Source organism: Lepisosteus oculatus, chromosome 12 (assembly GCF_040954835.1).
Source record: "Lepisosteus oculatus isolate fLepOcu1 chromosome 12, fLepOcu1.hap2, whole genome shotgun sequence".
Lineage (NCBI taxonomy): Eukaryota > Metazoa > Chordata > Actinopteri > Semionotiformes > Lepisosteidae > Lepisosteus > Lepisosteus oculatus.
Genome location: NC_090707.1, coordinates 16,114,782 through 16,135,943, shown reverse-complemented (window position 1 = coordinate 16,135,943; position 21,162 = coordinate 16,114,782). Strand labels below are relative to the sequence as shown.

The following is a 21,162-nucleotide window of genomic DNA, read 5'->3' as shown; positions in this document are numbered from 1 at the left end:
ACACGCTGAATGAAAACACCTTCCACACACAATTACCATTCACCGGTACTATGTGTATTACAGCAGGGAGAAATGCCTGCATCGATTATCTCCACCGAGGCAATACCCTGTTTTTTTTCATGTACTTTTTATGTACTTGTTGACATTAAAAAAATACATTTCTATTTATCGCAGAAAAGTTTGCAAACCGCTTCCTTTAATGATCATCCAACTGGACTACAGGCGTGTGGTCAGTTTCATAGTTGTAATATTTCAAAAATAAGTTGAAAAGACCTGTATGCTACTTTAATGGAATGCCACCACATATTTAAGGAGATAACGCGTTTTTTTTTCTTTCCTCGAAGTAGAAAGTGTTTAGCAGGCGGGAATAGTACGGACAGGTGAAGATTGACCGGTTAAATGAAAAATAAAAGAAGCGCAAGCCACTTCACCAGCTTAACCAAATATTTAGAAGAATTTGCATATATAGGTGTTGAAGGAGGAGGAGAGTCACAGGAGAAGGAAGAGACGGGAACAAAAACTTTTATTCTTATAATGCTCAAAAACCCACTGGTCCTGTGGTGGCGGTTACTCAAACATGCTTATATCTGTCTCACCCAAACATTTACTCTACTTTTACAACCAAATGGAGTGAACACTGATTGCGAAACTAGAATCGTGAAATGTGCGTATACATATTGTATACATATACAACACATATACTGTTGCGTATTTGGATGTATTTGTAATTAGGTATTATGTCGCATTTTCTATTGCATACTGCAGGTGAAATGCAGTTGACGGTTACAACAAAAGTATTCGAAAAGGGAATACTGTTCTAATACACTAGTAAATACACTAGTAATAGCACTACTACTATTGAAAAAAATGACCATATCAAAATTGAATTATTTAAGTTTATTCAATATAATTCATTTTAAACCTTTGTAGAAAAGGCCCATTTCAAAACTTCAAAAGTTTCAAATACACGAATACAAACAATAACTAGTCTACGTGAGGTTAATGCACTCTCTCAGTTCTATCACAACAATAGGGATGGAAACTACGTTCAGAAGAATTTGCGAACTTTACAAACTATGGTGGCGGTTTGGATGAGAGGTTTTAGTGCAAAAAGAAATACAATCTCAAAATATTAATACAATAGATATGCATGTTGACACTATATTTGTTAGGTTAATTTCTATAATCACAGTGCTTATTTTCCAATTAGTCATTGAATAAAAAGTTAGAAATAAACATCGGTTTCTGTTCATTAAGTGGGATTCTTGGGTTCTTGGCAAGAGAAATTTGGTTTAAGACCCGAACTTATACTGCACTTCTGAACTCGTGCTGCAGACACAGGTGCCCGGGATTACTGATATTGGAACTACAAAGAAAAATCAAACACAGAAACTACCCTACCGCACTTCACATGATGGCCAGTGTGTAGTTGGTGACTTAAAATGACAGAATCTTGTGTTCACGCCCACTCGGCAAATTTAACAATGACCATGAAGTCAAAAAGAACAGGTGACTCTTAGTCGTATTTCCCCACGACAGTTTTTGCCTCCTTTAAACGTAAAAAAAACAGGCTATAAGCATTCAAATTCAGAGACCCAGGGCGTTTGGAGAATCAGTGCGGGCATGTCCTTCATAGTTACAGTATTTCAGGTTTTTACAGTAATTCAAACTGATATTCGGTAAAATGCAATTCAGTATAGTAAAAGTAAACAACCGGTCCCTCATTTCCATCTCTTCCAACAAACTAAAAACCTGTTGTCGTTAGTACTAGTGCATCTGTAACTCCACTTGGAAATCATTACACTCAGCGGGGTGGTTTCCAGTAGGGGAATAGATAAATTCTTTATTTTCACACAGTTTTTGGGTCATTGTAACACAAGCATTTCTTTTCAAGAGCATGCTAGCGCACCCCGGACGGAGCGAAAAACAATTAGAACACTTTCATTCAACAAAAGCTATTAAATAATATTTACAGAAAAGTTTCAATCTTCCACCGAAGACAATGGTCATAAACACAAGTTCAAAAACTTGTTTTACTTAACGTAATATATACAGGGAACACGAAAATAAGCGGTAAAACTTGTTTTTTTTGGGGGGGGCAAACCCCAATAAGTGGTTGTTTGAAAAGTGAATGCAAAACTTTAAAAGCAATATTTACATAAAAATACTACCTCGATGAGATAAAAAAATATGTTCACTTATCAGGAATCGACTGGAAAGCTTTACCGAAAGAAAAAAAAAGTACGTATCCGATACCGTACGCCTTTGTACTATAAAGGTTTTATTTGGAAATTATATTGCACTGTTGGTCCATTTTGTCTTGTAGAAATGGGCGTGATTGATAAGAGGACAGGGTTTGCCTGATTGTGTTCTTAGATATTTCTTATGTCTTCTTTCTTAACGTGTTCCATACTCTTTTCGCCCATTTTGTTCTTCTTGTTCTGGTGTGTTTTGACGTGTTTGGCCAGATGGTCGCTCCTCATGAACCGCTTCCCACACTCGGGACACACAAAGCGTTTCTCTCCAGTGTGCGTCCTCAGGTGCCTCTGGAGTTCGTCCGACCTGGTGAAGCTCTTGCCGCAAAACAGCCAGTTACACACAAACGGCCTTTCCCCAGAATGCCACCGGAGGTGAGCCTTGAGATGCGAGGTTTTGCCATAAACTTTCCCACACCCCGGAATGTGACAAATGTGCTGTTTTTTCTTCCCAGGCTCGTCACCGGAATTCGAAGATTGGCAGTTTGGGCACCTGCATCGCCGGCACCTGCGGGCAGTGGCTAGAGGGGACTTTGTGTGAAGGAGGGCAGCGATTTGAGTCTGGTATTGCGCGAAGTCCGAATGTCCCAGCACCAGGCTTCGCTGCAGAGGGAAACGGTGGGATGCCAGGGGCGAAGGGTGACTCACGGGGTTTCCCTGCTGAAGGCTCCACCAAGGGATGTCTTCCCCGGGATTTGGGGATAATTGTTTCGGTTGCTGATGAATAAGGCCGGAGTGTCCCGGAACAAAGCCTGGCATCGCAGGTGCAATGGGCGCTGTGGCTGCGTAGGTCACAGCGGGGACGTAGGTGGGTGGGCAACTTGATTGCAGGGACTGCATGGACGAAGGCAGCATCTTCACCGGTGAAAAATCATAGGGGTAGGACGGGTCCGCTGGCGGGGTAAGAGGCAGCTCGTGGTGAGAGCTGAAGGAGGACTGAAGGTGAGCGGTGAGCTGGGATTTGGGGGACAGTCCCAAAGCAGAATTGGTGGGGAGAGCGCCCGGTGGGTTCCCTGGTCCTTCGTTAGTCCATGGATGAAAAAGTCGTGAAGGAGAGCCAAGAGACGGGTCATAGGGGACTTGGAGGAAATCTGCTGGACTTGAACCGTGGTGATGTCCAATCCTGTTACAAGTGGCTGCTAGCAGGGCCAGTGGCGAATGCTTGGCTGTCTCGGGTGACGAGTTAGGAGTACGATCCTGCGGAAAAATTCAAAATAGGTTGTTTATACAGATATACAATGATATATACCTAACCATCTGAAACAAATGGAAGCAGACTGTAATGCATCTACCGTAAGGAAAACATCAAATACTCCATTCAAGCGAAGCCGAAGTGCTTTATTATAAGAAAGCAAAGTTCACGTCTTCCAAAACCAAAACAAAACATAGGCTCTGCCAAGGAGGGTGTCCAAGTTCTGTAACCTTATATTCGTCAATACATCATAAAATCAAAAGTAATCGGTACAAGAAGGTTTTTAAATAATGTTAAAAAATAAATAAAAGTAGTGTTCGGTAGCTCAAAGCCCATTACGATAGAGTCGGCAACTGAAAACTTAAAAGAGCTGACCGCGTAAACTTCGTAATGCAATATAGTTTGATTTGCAGAAATGAATGACCATGCAGAATTAAAAGGCTGAAAAGAAACAGAAGGTACTAACCTGGAGAAAAGCTTGCAGAGTGTCGTTCCGCAGGACAGCCACAGCAGCCATGGCTAACTATATTTTAAAAACACAATAACTATGTCGGAAAAATATGTAGGGAAAGAAGTATCCTCATGCAGAAAAGTCGCTCTTTTCTCCGCTCCTTCTCCTAGAGATATCCTTGGACTATCTGAAGAGTGAGGGATCACTTCTTAGAATTTGATAAGGACTTTGGTGGGCCGCCAGCCAGTCAGAAATAAGATTTATTACTTTGAAGTTTGCCGCTGCCCAATCATCAAAGAATAGCGGCTCTTTGAGAAGGGAAAGCAAATCCTTTGAATCCACAAAGCTCCTATGGTGTGTTTGTTGGTCTGGATAAAAGAACTGATTATTAGGGGGGATGGGAAGGGAGGAGATAAAGGCGGGACAATTAATGAAGTAATCACTATGTGGGAAATGTATATACACAAATAATTGGATTTTCTTGATCAAAGACCCCCATGCCGCCTGGAGACCCCAGTATTGGATGCATAAGTCATCTGATCCCCCCTTTTGTAATTAAGGATTTGTATCAGAGCCTTAAGTGACAATGTGACATTGTTATCTCTAGAGAGATCGCTTAGTGCGTTGCTGTTTGATAACTTTAAGCAATGAGGGATGATGGGTAGATAAAAATGACTCGACATAAAAGAAACAAAGTTTATCCCGTTTGTTTAAATCCTGGAACTGCTCTATGTGTCTTTTTAGCGCTGAAGAGTTGTCTAAGTGCCCGCAGTTTCAGTAAAGTTTTGTAAATAATAATACAAAACCGCACTGATATATACATTTTTGTAGGGTCACTCGCTTTTAGAATGTGTGTTTTTTTTATGTAATGGTGAACATGCAAATTCGCATTTCATTTTTCCTAGCGCTTAAGTGTTACATCTCGAATGGGGAGCTAAATCTTTAATGATGCCTTTGATCTAAAAACTGTTTACTTCCTCCTTCTATAGTCTCCATTAGAGCCATTCAACTGTAAATCAGGTCTTAAAATGAAAATCATACAGCTTTAAGAGCAAGCTTGTTTTATCTTCTTCCAGTTTTTTTTAACCAATTTCTGTCTGGATTGAGCCAAAACAGTTTGGTCGACTTTTAGAATATGCAATTTATAATGATATTCAAATATTAGAGTGAAAAGAGAGATACATTTGATATATTTACAGCTCCAGGATATATTTTTAAGACTAAAACTGTAATATCCTTAAAATTCAATTCGCATGAGGGTACCGAGTCTGTACAGGAAACATAAGATCCGAGCGAAACTCAAGCTGTTGTATAATTGTGATGATTGATATATGGTAATGAAGCTTTGATAGCGTATAAGGCCTCTTGTAAAAGGTGTGGAAGTGCCTGATAGCGTTTGATGGCTCTGTTAAGCTTCCAAAAGTTCAGCCAACGCAAAAGGCTGTAGAAGGAGGAGTTTCTCTCTTCAAGAAAGTGGAAACAATTTCCAACTCCCCGCCTGCTGCTCCGCCTTAAGCAGCTTCTAGACCTCCTCCAGCTGGACAACTGAATCCCAGCGACCCTCGAGGCACTTCCAAACACAGAAAAAACATCATTTTAAAACACGAAACTACGACTAGGAACCTTGACGTAGCTCACGAATGAAATGCATTGGTCCAGGCCAAATAAAGAACATCAAAATATAAATTGCTGATCTATAGACAGGGGAAATGGTTTTGTGGGTTAATGATCTTTTTTGGTTAAATAAGACAAATCTGAAATTAAAAGTTTGCAGAGTAGTAACCCACGTCTGACCACCCTTAAGTAAATTCAATTGTATTCACATTACGAGTTGAGTCTTTTAAATGCCTACAGAGATCCTTTCTGGCTTTCCTGTTGAAACAATCGGTGTCCTCTCAAATACTTTGGAGAGTTGTAGATTTTGAATTAGATCGGTTCCTTTGAAGGGATTAGCGTGCCAAGTCCTCTCTCACGGCTGCACACAGAAGACATGGTGAGAGAGGAGATTCCTGCTGCGCCACGCGGCAACTCCCATCTCCTAGTACTAACAACAAATGCGCCGAACTTCACATATTAATTTTGTTTTCATCTCTGAAACAGATGCATCTAATTCATTGTCGGCGAAAAAAAAACAATCTTAACAACTATTTATGTAAAACACCAAGAATGGGCTTTAATGGAACAAAAACCTTTTTTATATATATAGATCCTCAGAGTAGAAAGTCAGTACAGTATTTAAAACTTTACAAAGTGACACAATGGTATACATGTTTATATAAAATTAAAGAGGACCATTCCATTTAATACTCCTGGGTCTTTTTCAGCTTGATCTACCTTTAGTTTTCAAAAGTCAGCATTTTAAACAACTGATTTTTTTTAATCCAGCATGCGCAGTTGAGGAGGACTCACACAATAGAACACACTTTGTCTAACACAAATTAGTATTGCAATTTTACTTTAGTATAGTAGTTGATTAAATCAACTGTCAAACTGAAATGATCACAGCTTTGTATGTGAAATGCAAAAATAGAGTACTTATATGTCCAAATGCATAGAAGCTTTCTGGTAACAAAATGTTTTAAAAAATCCTTGGGAACTATTTGTTTTTAGGTCTGTACACAAGAACCTGTTGAAAGTCTCCAGTCAGCTTAATGTGATTTTACAATTGTTTGAAGAGAAGCAAAACAGAAATTGATGTTCTTAAGCACCACAGTGGCAATTCTAATTTCAACCAGAAATAATGCTTTAATACTGTTTTTTAATGTTTATGTAAGAGTTAAGGTGCAAACATTTCCAACACTTATTTCATGTAATAATTTTCATTGAACAAGCTATTTATTTCAGAAGGCAAAAGAAAAGGTATTTCATTTTAGTATTCAAAACCTAATGTTTAGCAGTCAGGAAGACAGCAATTAAAAAGTAGAGCTTTTCTAACACTCATTTCAGTACCACAAATTCTATAAACGATGTCCATCAACTGTCATGGTCAAAACAGACACTGCAAAATAACACTTCCAAATACATGATACTAAAAAACTAAAAGAAAAATAACAGTTAAAAACTAAAAAATGCCTTGAAGCACTGTTAATCAGTTTGTGTTTGCTGCTACTTTGCAGTCAGCTTCACTACAGATACAGTAAGAAAATATGTATGGAAAATCATGTACAGAAAAATGACTAAAGAGCTACTTCCATTAATTTTTTTTAGGAATAAACCTTTTCTCCTTTGTGAGGAAGAGAGAGAGCAAAGGTACTACACAAACAGTACAAACATTCTAATTACAATGACACAAACAAAATTTTTTTGTTGATTAACAATTTTGCTGATTAACAAGAAAAGGCTTTAAATTATCTAAAATATTCAAATACTTTTCAGTAACAGAAGATGACACTGCTTCTTTGTTACCAAAGTATGATCTTGTTATTCTCCATTCTCACTCACACAAGTTTAGAAAGTAGTCCATAAAGGAACTAGGAAGTAGAAAACATTTGCAGAAGAAAATAATGTCAAAACTATCTACCTACTATTTATGTATATCGCTGTTGCCTATTTATTATCATTTATGATCAATTTAAAAATCTTTCATTTTCGATGTGAATATGGCAAAATCTAGAACATTATCATATTGACATTTGTGAAAGACAAATCAAAATACAGACTGGACTTCATTTGATCATAAAGCTACCTTAAAACCTTAAATATTGACGTTATAAGTTGAATGACAGAAACTTTGAAATAATTAATTAAGAACAAGAAGAATCAGTGTGTCCATCTTCCGAAGGTCCTGAACAAGAATGGGGCACCATTTATGTCTTTCTTGGCTGGTAGACCACAGGATCAAAACAGGCAACCTGCAACAATAAAGATGATAGCACAGATAAGTACAGCTCAGACAGATATGATAACTACAGATGGCAAAACTATACACACTGACACTGTGCGCCCAGGATAGAATCATATGTTTTTTCTCATAGACTCCTCTGTAACAGCAGGTTGGTCAGTTCAGCAGAGGAACGTTGAATTAGCGTTTGTGCGTGGTGACATTGTTTTCAAAATCTTTGTGTAGTTTGCCCATATAGTTTTCAGAAAGCTGACAAGGCAGTGTAAACTAAAAGGTGAGGGAAAAAAGCATTAAGTGTTGAAACAGAAAAACATGTTGAAAATTAAGCTTTTTTTCCCCCCTTCAAATGAAGTCCTGGTGAAGCCACAAAATACACAAATGTCAATTGCACATTTTGATTAGTTCCTGAAAATGTTGTAAAATACACAAATACTACAAAAATATTTAATGGGGAAAGCCAAAGTTTTGAAAATGGTGTAATTTAATCTCACACAATAAACATATCTGAATAAAAAATCAAAATCACTGGAACAACTGATCTGTATAACAGTATAAATAATATTGTGTTAATTATATATATTGGAAATTCTAACAAAAACATTTATAAAATTGTATGCAGCAAAAGCTTCTGCTTGCCATGCTCAATCATTTATTTGTTTCGATGTTTATACATAAGGCATTTATTTATACATAGTATGTTTTGTGTATTACAATATCACTATATTATTACAAATAATACAGACATATATGCAAAACAAGCCCACAATGTACTCAATTTAAGCCACCTTTCAACAGAGATGATCTTGTGTTTAAGTCTTGCTGAAACATGTGAAACGAGTGCTGTTTGTAAGGCTTTGTGGAGTGATCTAAAAACATTCACTTATTTTAAAATTCTGTTCCCTGGACTTTCCAAGCGAGAAGCCTCTTCTTCTCATTCATCGTGCAGGTCCCACATCTGTCTTGCACTAGTTTCTGCTCAGTAAAAGGCGCTTGAGGCTACTGGGTACTTGAACTGTTATAATGGTGTCTAGTATGAGAACAACATCTGTGAATTTCCTCAGTGATCTACAACAAAGTATAACTCAGAGCAGTCATTCAGCAGACCTTTGAAGTTGCACTCCAGCAGAAAGCTGCCATTGTTCACAGCCCCCAACGTGGAAGAGCTTTAACTTTGGTCTCTCTAATTTTCAAGATTTTCTGTGCAACTCGATACCACGGTTTTTACCTTTGAGGCCTATCAGGCCTGCATATTTAAGATCCAAACCAAGCCACTGTGCTGTATGCCCTGGGGTCAAGTGAGGAGGGATAGGTCATTACACCTTAACCCAGTGCACAATGTGTGTGGTAGTTTAGCCTTTAAAGACTGGATTCTGTCTCGCCCTTAATAATTGCGTGGGTCAAAGCCTGCCTGTTCACGTGAGATCAGAAAGAAATGAATAACTTCAGTTTTTATACATACGTGTTTATACATCAACATAAACTGGTTCTGTCCCAATCTGTAACATGCCTTAACAGCTTTAAAACATCAGCATACGGCAAATATTATCGAGAACCTTTTTTTCTTCTTTTGTTTAATGATATAATCCCCAATTCTGAATCATCTGCCATTTTGTGTTATTTTTATTTTGAATCCCAGACTCCATGGTCATCTTTGGTGGGGCATATGTTAAATAATGTTTTTTTTAAAGAATTCCTTTCAAATGGATAGCGCTTTTCATCCCAAGCTTTTGAAATCTTCATAGCATTAATGGGAAAAAAATGCCAGCAGAATGCAGTGCCGTTGTTGACGGCAAATATTCCTACATACTTTTATTTTGAAGAATCTGACACTGAGAGGACCCCGGGGAAGGAATTATGCATTTCTGTGTACTTCTTATGTCACAGAAGCAACCAAGCCTCCTGTAACCTTTATGTCTCTGCAATGCTTCTGAGATGGTAAATGTGTCACAATACTATGGTTCTTCATTATTCATCTGAAAATGGTTTAAAGAACAGCAGTAATAAAGACGGTAAACATGCCCTTTATTTTAAAAGGAACTAAACATCTCCTTTCTTTTAGCCTTTAATATCTTTTCTGTTTGCTGTTGCTACTCATCTGGGACAAAAGATCCCTCTTGCCATATAATAGGTCTTTGGGTGGAACAAAGCTCTTGTCAAATCAAAGGCTTGTTCCCCAGCAGGATATCAAATAGATGCAGAAAAAGGGAACAACTCTGTACCACCAAACAGGACAGAGAGCACTGACTCGTAGGGCTGCTGTCTATTCAACACTGCACTGTTCAAAATGGTCCTGCTTATTAACTTTGACTTTGTCCTGGGCTGGTTTTCAATACAAGCAAGTAAAGAAATATGTTCAAACAGAATGAAACAGGAGAAATGTTCTGTTATATAAATGCACATGAAATTCTCAGTCACCTGATAATTTTTTTTTTCTTGGCTATACTGACTTAAACAATTGATGGGTTTCTGCTTTATTACGGCCAAGTGGTAACTTTTTAAACCAGTTATTTCTCATCTTTAGGTCTGCTGTTAGCAAATCAGTCATTGGGTGCAGTTGCATCATTGTCTTGCTGAATATTGATTGATTGGGGATTTACAAGATGAGCCACAGACCCCCGTTTGATGTTTTGTCTGAATTCCTTTTCATAATTTTACTTGCTCTTGCATATGAAAGACCACACTGTTTTTTAATGTAAATTAGTATATTGGCATTAAGTAAAGCTATTTGTAAACCAGTACATCCTCAGGCCACAGAAATCCTACAACTTGAGGAACACTGTAAATACTGCAGACTGCAACACTCTAGGGTATGTGAATATGGCTTTAACAGCTAAACATAAGCTTATTAAGGTGAATTCTAGTCATATCATCAAAAATACCAGTATTTATATATATAAGGCTTTGTCTAGCAATCATTTAAACTAATGTGTTTAAGATTTCTGGACCTCCCAACCCCCATGTGTTGAAAGCTGCTTTAAGGAAAAATATTTGACTAAAAGTGCGCATTTTAATTCTTATTTTCATACTTATGGTTACACCTGCAGTGTATCATTAATTCATAAAATGTCTGAAATGCGATTTATCATTTGCATCCCCCACCCCCCTCACACCCTGCTCACCGTTCTGCTACTTTTAAAGCAATGGGTGATATTTTAAATTGCCTCCTGGCAGTAGTAGAAAGACAGATTTCCTCGTTTTGCATCCTGACCTAAAACAAGACCTCACCACTTTTCACACTGTTACTACCCCAGCGTTTACTAAATGGCAGCTGGTCTCGCCATCTGTGTTAAAAACACTGGGGCCAAACAAAACAGGTTACACCTTTAGCCATGCCAAGTCTTTAAACACCCCTTCGATCCTCAGCCTGCGAGGGGGCTAAACGGAATTTCACGCTCTGATTTTTGTCAAGCATGTTCAATTGCCAAGCGCAAAAAAAAAACTTCTTCCATATGCTCGTCCTTCTTTATCGACTTTATCCTTCACCTAAATAATACCAGACCCTGTAACAAACACCGGTTCGACCCCCAACAATAGGGGCACCCCCATACAGGAACAAGCAGTGCAAGAGAGAACATTCCATTCATTATCTAGATGGTCTGATTAAAAAAAAAACATCTCAAGAAAGGTACTCTTTTAAAGTTTTCAGGCTTTTATCCTCTTTTGCTTCTACTTTGTGTTAATGCAAATTAAAGCAATTCAGTTATGTGAAGAAAGGCTTAGCCCACAACAAATTGCAGGTGTGAGGAAGCTGAAACAAAAGCCACCCTAACCCTAATGGCATCTCTTGTCATTAACTAGCCTTTGATGTTCACATTTGACTAAGTCTTTTATCTTTTCCAGTATCACAACCAACTTCTTTATTAATGTGGTCTTTGCTGAATATGTTTTTCACAGAGCACCTCCGATTCCTGACATCTGTTTGGCGTTTATGCTCGTCACTTTCATTAGCATCGATCATTAGCAAAGTAAGAACATCATAACACAAAGCTTGTGAAGTTATGAAAGCACCGGTGAGTTTATGCCAACTAAAAGGAGCAGCAACGGCTCAACATACAAGTATAATTAAAACAAATTAACAGGCAGATACTCTATCATTAAGTACTTTCATGCTACCTAAATTCATCAAAAGGAAAAATCAGTGTTTAAGTTGTAGTTAAGTTATATAATTTATTTGAACTTCTATATCTGAGAAATGTATTACTTTTAGAGTAGTATATTTATTTCTTTAGGAAGTTTAGAGAGTTAAGACAGTAGCATGATAGTGTCTATTCAAAGTTGAATCTCCACTCAAGGTGCAGGTTTCTCTTTGTACTCTGAGAAAAAAAGCTGGTTAATTTTTGTTACTTTAGTAAAAAATATGAAAACATCTGTAGATGTGGGTAAATATTGTCAACCGTGTAGCCTGCGACAGCAGCTCAGGGCTCCACACACCTTTCAGTGCGAAACTTTACCACACACATTTTAATTAAAATGTTCTGCTGGTTGCAAGTAGTTAAAATAAAAGGAATAAAAATGTTGGTGAGTAATCGGCACCACATTAAAAACCATTCCTTTTGAGCCAGATGCAAATGCACTTTTTATTGTGGAAATTTAAAGGAACCAGAATTTATTAAAGATGTATAAAAAACAGGTGGTTGCACTAATGCATCTCTGGTCTGCTCTCGGTTGTTTGCCCGTGGTATTTACGGTACACTTTGTTTTGCAGCTGCTCATGCCTTGCAGCAGGAGTACCTTACAGTTTCCCACAGGTGTTTCCTGTAAGCCTTATATGACACCAGAGTCCTCACTCGCTTAGCTGTAGGTACTGAACCAAAACATTCCAGAACTATTGAGAAGTACCTGCTGGAGGTACAACATCCCAGCTCTGAATTCTTACCTATTGCACATAACGACATGCAGAGAAGTCCCCACCCTTTCACACACACTCTCTCCTTCATCCAGCACCTCTGAAAATTCCAGCACTGTTCACGTAGAGCATCAGATGGGGTTCCTACTTTGGCAGGGATACATATATATTCCCTAATACACCTTATGTCATTTACATCAGCTCTCCATCAATTCTGATGGGGTTTATTGAATTCTTTTTGCATTGTAAAAAGGGGTCAAAACCATCTAGGGAGCGTGATCACACTTAATAAATGCAGTGTACTTTTAAGATGCACTCCAGGGTGCTGAAGTGACCTATTTTACATTAGACTGTTCTTTACGGAGAAAAAAAAATATCCTCAGTAAGGGAATAATGTACAAGGAATATTCTAATTAGCACACTATCTGCAGAGGTAGGAATTTCTTTGACAGCTGAAAGAAAGATGCGCGTCTTTCAAGAAACAGCAGGCCAGCAGCTTCACCAAAATCTCAGAGTAACACGCAAAAGTACACACATTGCCTCATCTTTGAAGTCCTGACAAAAGGTTTCCTCTAACTTTATTATTGTCTCAATTAACAAACATGCAGATGTGTTACTACCCTGTAGCATTTGGCATTTATTGAGATTAAATCTCTTTTCCTTAAAAGGTGTTATTTCTCGACATTCAGAAGCGAAACATAAATCGAGCTCTCATTTTGTGCAAGCCCATGTTGTCACTACGGATGTCAAGTGTTGAAAACAGGGTGGTAAAAATTGACAAAGGTTGCACCACCTGTCTTCATTCAAGCTCTCGGTGTTTGTCCAAACCCAATGAGAGGCTCCATTACGAAACAAAATCGCACTCAAGCATGTATAATGGTTCATTTGAATGCCTACTCAAGCCTCAACTGCACCAGGCATTGGTGAGATTTAATTATTATCCCCCGCCCTGCAGAAAAGCTTCCCTTCACATTCTCAAAAAACTATGACGTAAAAGTCTATTCAATAAAGATGTTCAGGATTAGATCTCATATGTGACACATTTCCTCTCAGTTCAAATCACAGGCACACCATCAACACCTCTTTCCTCTGCAAATGCTATAATATAATCTGTACATCTCATCTGTTTCAGATGGAGAGATGCTGCTATAATATATAGCTCCAGACAGCCTAAGTTAAAACAAAAAAACAGTAGATTTAATATTACACTAAACTTTTTACATCAGTTTAAGAATCATTTTTGTCGGGTTGTATTGTTACAAGTGTCCAGAAAAACAACCAATCTTAGCTCCAACTGAAAACCTAGGTTTCCAGAGATACTGTAATTACTGTACGTGAACAAAATCTCTTGTTTTTTGTAGCAACTGAGGCTGACTTAGTCCACAATCCTGCTGTCAAGATAAAACTCATGTTAGTCCCCTATGGATGTTTGAAAGGCTGGTTTCTCATTCTTATCATCACACTTCTTCTATTAAGATCAAAATCTCTTTTCTGCCCCTGGGGTGTCAATAAACTTCAGATGCAGTAAATGATATGCAAATTATTAAAAGCACAACAAATAAACTCACCACCCTGTTTTACTATTTTAATAACTGCTCTGCAATGATTCCAACTGAACCTCTACTATTTCACTAAACAAATCAGGAAAATGGTTTTGCGATACAGCCATTAATCACCAAGATAAATGACCATGTTCTCCTTTCTCTAATGAATATCCTCGCATGATTCACAGAAGGCCAAACTGAAGTTATTCACTGACTTACATGATAGGCATGTTTGTGAATGTCTCTGAAAAAAGAATGCATTTCTAAAGCCTTTTGTGAAAAAGTGATAATTTACATTTGCTCCCCTGCCAGATGATCTTGTGACTCAGTAAGATGCTGTGGCACACATTTTAGCAGAGACTGGTTTCAATCTAGTGTCACCAAGGTGACTGTCCTCTTGCTCACATATAAGACATTGAATGGACTAGCTCTAAATTCTCTTTGAGGAGTTTCTGCATGAGTATAGTCCAACTCTTAACCCAAGATCTTCTCTGCTCAACCACAGACCAGACTCTACATAATCAGCAACAGAACCTTGTGCAGAACCACATCATTGTCTAAATTGATTAAACTGTTGCTATTTACACATCAAGCACATACTTTAATTTCATTGTCTTTGCTTCTGTTGTCTAGCTGTAATCACTGTACTTTTCATGTTCCTTGAAAGGTACAGGTAACTTAAGTTGTTGTTGAACTCAGTCCACCCCTTTACTTGTTTAGATAGAGGCCATTGGGGAAAATGTAAATTGGATCTGTTTTTGTTTTTTCACAGTCTTAAGACGTAAAATAGTGAGTTCACGTGACAGAGGTAGAGAAAAAGATATGACAAGACTTTCCTAAGATAGTCAACTGTTCATTTTTACAGGGTGGTTTTCAAAATGCTCTGCACTGTATCCTTTCCATTAATGCCAGACATTTAAAGGTACACACCTTGCAAAAGATTGCTCAGAAATGGGGAAACAGAATGAAAAAAAAATGAATGCACACATTACCACTTAAAATACAATTTGGGAAACGTAGCCCCTAACCTTTGAAAGTCCATTTATTGTTGCCGCAATATTTGATTTAACATCATGTATAATTGCAGTATGATTTTCAGAAAACAATTCAATTTTAAAGAAAGGAGTATATTCTACATAAATTATATTAATATTGTCTCTGTAGCTATTGCTAGTAATGATGTTTTTTTAAAGCAATTAAAAACAAAATTATTTGTAGAGATTAGTAATGTAGCAATTGGAAAATGAATTACCATCTATAAGTGGATAGGATTTATCGGGGTGTTTTGCAAAGGGGTTTCAACAAGTTTAAAACAATACTAATTCTTACGTACTGGTGAAATTATCTTTGAGTGATTAATATTTGTCGTGATTTTAGGTTCACATTGTGTACATATTGGACACATTAAACACTACTGAATGTTTACAAAAATATTTACTGTTGCTTTTCTTTCCAGCACATAATTTTATTTTTTGTTTTCAACCTAATCAGACACATGAAGCAATTCCAACAGAAATGCGACTGCATATCCCAATAAAAAAGGAAAATCTTGAAAAAATATTTATATTTTGTAAAGAAAATACAAGTTGAGGCAAGAAGGAGCTGGCCAGAATATAGTATGCCAAAATGTGTCATACTCTATATTCAAGAGGGATCAGGTCATAGCACAGCATAAAGGGTTACCATAATGTATATGCAAGATAAATCTTGTCAAAATATACTAAAAAAGGAATACCATACTGCTTATTCAAAAGATAAGATCACTTTATTGGCCATATACAATTTCTTGTATTAGGAATTTGTCTTTTCACAGACCCCAGCTTGCTCTCCATGAGACACACAGACAGGGAGAGAAGTTTGGGGTCAGAGCGCAGGGGCAGCCATTTATAAGGCACTCCTGGAGCAGTTGGGGTTAAGGGCCTTACTCAGGGGCCCAACGGAGTAGGATTCCTCTGCTGGCCACGGGATTTGAACCAGTAACCTTCCAGCCACAGATGCAGATCCTCAGCCACAGAGCCACCGCTCTGCCCTAAAAGAGTGACTCCCCGTCAGGGAATCGAACCCTGGTCTCCCACATGACAGGTGGGGATGCTTACCACTATACCAACAAGAAAGACAGATCTGGTCATAAAATAGTATTGAGGGTTGCTATACTGTATACTTTCGAAGCTAGTCTTTGTAAAGTGTATTTAATTTTCTGTGACTTGAAAATTTCCATGACTTCTCTCAGACACTGTGTGTGGGAAAGCAGCTTAGCAACCTCCTTACTCTTCAACAGTGAGCACCACCGGGCTGACTAGGAGGTGCAAGAAACTATATTGAAGTCCTCCGGGATCACACTAAAGAGGGATGTAAGCGGGTTTAGCTTCTGAAGGGAAACATTGCGAAACTGGAAAATGTTGCAAAAACCAGCCTAGGACCTGACCAGCCCATATGGATAAGATTAGCAGACACCTGTCTGCGTCTATTGCCCATTAGGTCTAAAAAAAGGATTGATTGTTACAAATGAATTAGCCCTGATCCTCTTGCTTATTCCCCGAGATAAAAAGATACATCATACCTGTACCTCTTGATCTTTCCCAAGAGACCTTTTTTCATGTGTGTCTTGTGGCATTTTCTATACTTTATACATTTCTATGCAAAAACCCGTAGACATTCTTATAGACTTCCAAAAAATGTGTTTAACATTGAACCCATTGAATACTTCTTTGCATTTCCTTTAGAATACATTGTTCCTACAGGTAACTAAACAGTGGAAACCAAAATATGTGACTTAGTCTCCCTATCTATACATTCATTCAGTGCATTAAGAACAAGATTACACTTTCTTTTCTATACACTATTGTGCATCATTCACAGGTTTTCAAAAATGTTTTGTCAGGTGTCAAAAACCAGACAATGGCTTAACACAGAGCCATAACTGTCAAGCAACTCATAGCAAATACAATGGAAACTCTATTGTCACTTGACACAACACATGACTCATCTCTAGGCAGAGATGCAGTTACTATCTGCTCCACTTGCTACCTGATGAAACTAAACAATACCTGTGTAGCTATGTGCTACCTGTTACACCCAAAGATCTAGAATTCTATGATTCTACACTCCAAAGCTGCACTGTGTACCTTACCACTCACATTCTCTGCCTAGTTTTGACAGCTTCTTAGAAAATACTAAATTAAATCAGCTCACCAAATAATATTTAAATAAAGAAAATATTGTACCTTTCGTGTTCTGGATATTCAGCTACAAAAGTTACACCAACATCACTTCTGTTCCATTCCTGTATGACCTCAGCCTTTTTTTTGTCTGACTGCTGAAAAACAAGGTAGTCTGTGTACTCTATTCTCAAACTGGTTGCTAGGAAGCTATTCCATAACAAAGCAACATGTTGCATAGGTTTTTTTATAAATAACACAATTAAATAATCAAGACCATTTGCAGTTATCAATGCGAGAGTCGATTTTCAATACAAACTTTTTTTTTAAGAGGAACAGACTGGGATATCATTACAAAAAACAACACTTTCTGAAAGTCTCTCACATATTGAATCCCACTGCACTACAGGACATGCTGCTTTTTCAAGCAAATACACATTGTCATTAACTTTTAATTTATTAATGGAACATATGTCCTACTTATCGCGTTGTTGCGTGTACCAGAATTATTTCTGTTAACCTGATCAAAAACATGAATAAACAGAGACAGAAGACAAACTCAAGCAAGTTACACAGCTAAAACTTCAGTCTTACCAAAAGGCAAGGAATGTAGTCTTCATTGATTGTGCGTTCTTACCATTTGCAACATCAAATCCCCCACTGCTGTCAACAGAACGACTCGCTACACATAAAAACAACTTGACTTACATTCATTTTTTAACGAAAGATTTTGGATGGACCATACAATTTTAGGTAGGAAATTCTGGACATTAAGTGAAGAGGGTATCATGTCCTAGCCCCTAAAAAGGTAGCAGAACTACTAGGAAAAATAAGTCTCTTTATTGATGAACATGAACAGGATGTAATAATTTATCACAAAGTTCTATGAAAAAAACAACTATTTTATGGTAAGTAAAACTCACTGACAGCAGTATTTCACTTAAGTAGTAGATATCCAGCTTGGGGAACAGTTTATTTGAGGTAAAAGGGTGAGATAATCTGTTTGAGTGAGAAAGCAAATAAATCTGTGTAATGAGACCAATTTTTGTCAGTGCTGTGGTTAGTACTCACATAAACTTAACATTGTGCATTAGCTGTAAGTCTTAGCTCTGAGCAAATACTGGCCCTCTTGACAGAGTGGGAGGAGGGTTGGATGAACTGCCTTCCTTAGGGATAGATTCTGCAGCTGACAATAATTTGTAGTACTCATCCTCTCCATCCAGGACTTTGATTTGGCTGCGACAAAGGAGAAAAAAAAAGTTACTCGCAAAGCTACAACACAAAACCTGTAAAAGGTAGAGCACCAAAGCTGTCTGACATTTTCTGTTAATCAGACAGCGTGTAAATGTTAATTGTTGAATTCGTAGAAAGGGTGGTGTACACAGATAAAGCAGCAAACAATTGACATTCTTCGGCTCTTATTGGCCCATGCTGTCGAACCAGACTTTTCTTAACATGTGAGGGTCAAGGATTTAACAATGGGACTTTATAGGCATATAATGCTATTGCAGTTCTCCAGGAAAAATTGGAAGCAGTAGCTAAACAAGCTCTTTTATTTCTGCACTCAATTTCCCATGTTTTTTTTGATGAAAAATAAAGCCTGTTTTTCCATTTCTTAAGTTCATAGAATTCTCTAATTCCACAAAGGGCCTGCTCTGTTTATAGTTGCTGAAACTAGGAAAGCAGCTATTTACCCAAGTTTTCTCGGCTTCCTCTTGCTCCCTTGATAATCCAGAGTTCTCTGAGGAAAGGGCCAAGAGCACACAGTCAAAAGATGAGCAGCAAGTCATTAATTTTTAATTCAAAGTGATTTTGTGTTGAATGCAAGCAGATGCTGATAATATCAGAAGTCACAGCATAATTTTTTTTGATCAAAGGGCTCAAGTGAGCCTGATGAAGCATGCATCTTGCTCAGCTTTGATAAACCACATCAATTATTCACCGTGAAGGCAGACATCCTGACATGAAAGCAAGAGATAAAGAGCATAAGCACATGTTCAAGACAAGAGGCAAAAAATCGTGGGGGTGGGGCTGGAGGGGCTGGCACAGGTATATTTAATTGTATTATCATCTGGAAACAAAGTCAGACAAAGAGCTTTATCACTACTTTGAACTCACATTTAACTGGTTATAGTACAGGCTGTCCTCGGGGCTGTTAAGCAGTTTGGGCTGCTGGCACCGGCGCCGAGGGGTTCTCTGTTGCTTCTGCTCGCCCTGCCTGTCTGGACCTGAACAAGAACCTGACAGTGAGACACTGCCAGCCAGAACCGGCCTCGCAGCCCCTACACCAGCACCAGGCTGAGCCCCAGAAATGGGCCTCCGCACAAAATCCTACTCAGGCATCAGAAACAGCTTGCACGGATTCTTTCAGCCACATTTTCATTCATCTACACAGCTAGAAACGTAAATTCAAATGGAAACCGAAAGGGATTAAATCCTTACTTTATTAACAATGATTTCTATTGTGTGCTTCCCTTTTTAAAAAATAAAATAAAAAATTGACTTCACTAAGGAGCGCAACAAAGTTTGTGATGAAATTTCAGGCATCAGTATGGATAATAAATGTTTTGAATTAAGATTGAATTCGTTCTTTGAGTAGAATACTGTAGCTCTATTAATTTGGAAGATGTAAAACACCACTCTGACAAAAATGCCACCTGCTACATCTGAGAAGTGCTATAATTTTTAATACCCCTAAATGTATTTTAAAAAAGACACATTAACTAGAAGGTAATTACACAACATTTGCAACACGATCTCATTTCATAATTCCACTAAAAGGAATACAATTTTTCAAATTGGTTTAATTTAATTTATAATAAAACAAGTCAAATATTATCATTCAGTCAACAGATGAGCACACAATCCCCTAATACAGAGAATCAAATAGTGTATACACGGAAATGGAGATATTATTTTTTGTAGTGATTATATCCTCTGTGTGTATTAACAAAAGAATGTGTACACTCAGTATTCTGAGCCATTCACTCTTTTCATCTTAGGCCAGCATTTCGGCACTCTGAGTTTCCTCAAAAGTGCTTAAAAATAAAACTGTACTGCTGCTACTACTTACAACAGTCCCATCTCTCTCATTTCTTTCAGAAGACACCGAGGACATACTACAATTACTGTTTTATCCTTTTGAAAAAAAAACTCATGGCTGAGTCGTCAAGGTGGAAGTTATTAATACTGTGCTGCCACAGACAAGAAAAGTACTGTCTATCGCTACTAATTTCACTTAACCCCAACTGTATATCTGTTCCGGATGGGTCTGTAGAGAAATGCGAGCACTTGGAGGATGTTTTTCCTGGAGAGCAGTTCATTTTCTGTGATGGAAATAGACACTCCAGACAGGATTATATGGGTAAGATCTGAGAGTCCTCCTGGCTATCAAACACACAGAGGCAGGGCATTTCATTTGAGTCAAACAGCAGGCCAGCTTGTAACAAAATGGAACCAAGATGTACATTTCCTGGACCATCATTATTGTACAAATGAACTGTGTTTTCATCCCTTGATGTCAGTGTGCCCCAATGACCAAATGGAAATTGACAGCATCAAAGACATAATTCACGCACAGGACTCCAAGTTCAATTAAAATTACTCTGGATTTCAGTAAAAGGCTCCCAAACTATGATTTGTATGTGCAATTTCTTTTTCCGTGGAACAGTGAAATATGAACCTAATACAGTAATAAAGTATTTGTTATGGCACTGCAATTCGTTCAATCTGTTTTTTTTTACCAGTAATTCAGTTCACCATTCTTAAGATATCAATATCACCCAGCAATAAAGCCAAGTAATGAGTAATCATTAACAGCAATTCCACTGTGGTACTTTATTTGTTTCAATTAATTTTCCCATTGCTACAAAATA

The 21,162-nt window shown here is 37.8% G+C and overlaps 2 protein-coding genes across 4 annotated transcripts in view; both read right to left on the bottom strand.

The window, feature by feature from the left end:
* Window positions 1-1,816: 1,816 nt before the first annotated feature.
* On the bottom strand, window positions 1,817-4,238 carry sp5a (Sp5 transcription factor a). Its single transcript, XM_006636523.3, has 2 exons — window positions 3,914-4,238; window positions 1,817-3,452 (listed from the first exon to the last, which is right to left on the bottom strand). The coding sequence occupies exons 1-2, from the start codon at window positions 3,962-3,964 to the stop codon at window positions 2,373-2,375; spliced, it is 1,131 nt and encodes a 376-aa protein (XP_006636586.1). The 5' UTR covers window positions 3,965-4,238; the 3' UTR covers window positions 1,817-2,372.
* Window positions 4,239-7,667: 3,429 nt separating this feature from the next.
* The window catches only part of myo3b (myosin IIIB), a 120,773-nt gene continuing 107,278 nt past the window's right edge, over window positions 7,668-21,162 (bottom strand). For all 3 annotated transcript variants that reach the window (XM_015358857.2, XM_015358859.2, XM_015358862.2), the window contains 4 exons: window positions 19,406-19,515; window positions 18,982-19,028; window positions 18,359-18,523; window positions 7,668-7,749 (listed from right to left, as the gene is read on the bottom strand). In XM_015358857.2, the coding sequence (XP_015214343.2) occupies window positions 18,391-18,523; window positions 18,982-19,028; window positions 19,406-19,515 (290 nt within the window). In that variant the 3' untranslated portion in view covers window positions 7,668-7,749; window positions 18,359-18,390. The remainder of the gene's footprint in view (window positions 7,750-18,358; window positions 18,524-18,981; window positions 19,029-19,405; window positions 19,516-21,162) is intronic.

Excerpts from the sequence above, each read along its gene's own strand:
- sp5a (XM_006636523.3), bottom strand. The coding sequence starts at position 3,964 with ATGGCTGCTGTGGCTGTCCTGCGGAACGACACTCTGCAAGCTTTTCTC. Across the intron at positions 3,453-3,913 it reads CTCTGCAAGCTTTTCTCCAG|GATCGTACTCCTAACTCGTC; the intron begins GTTAGTACCTTC and ends ATTTTTCCGCAG.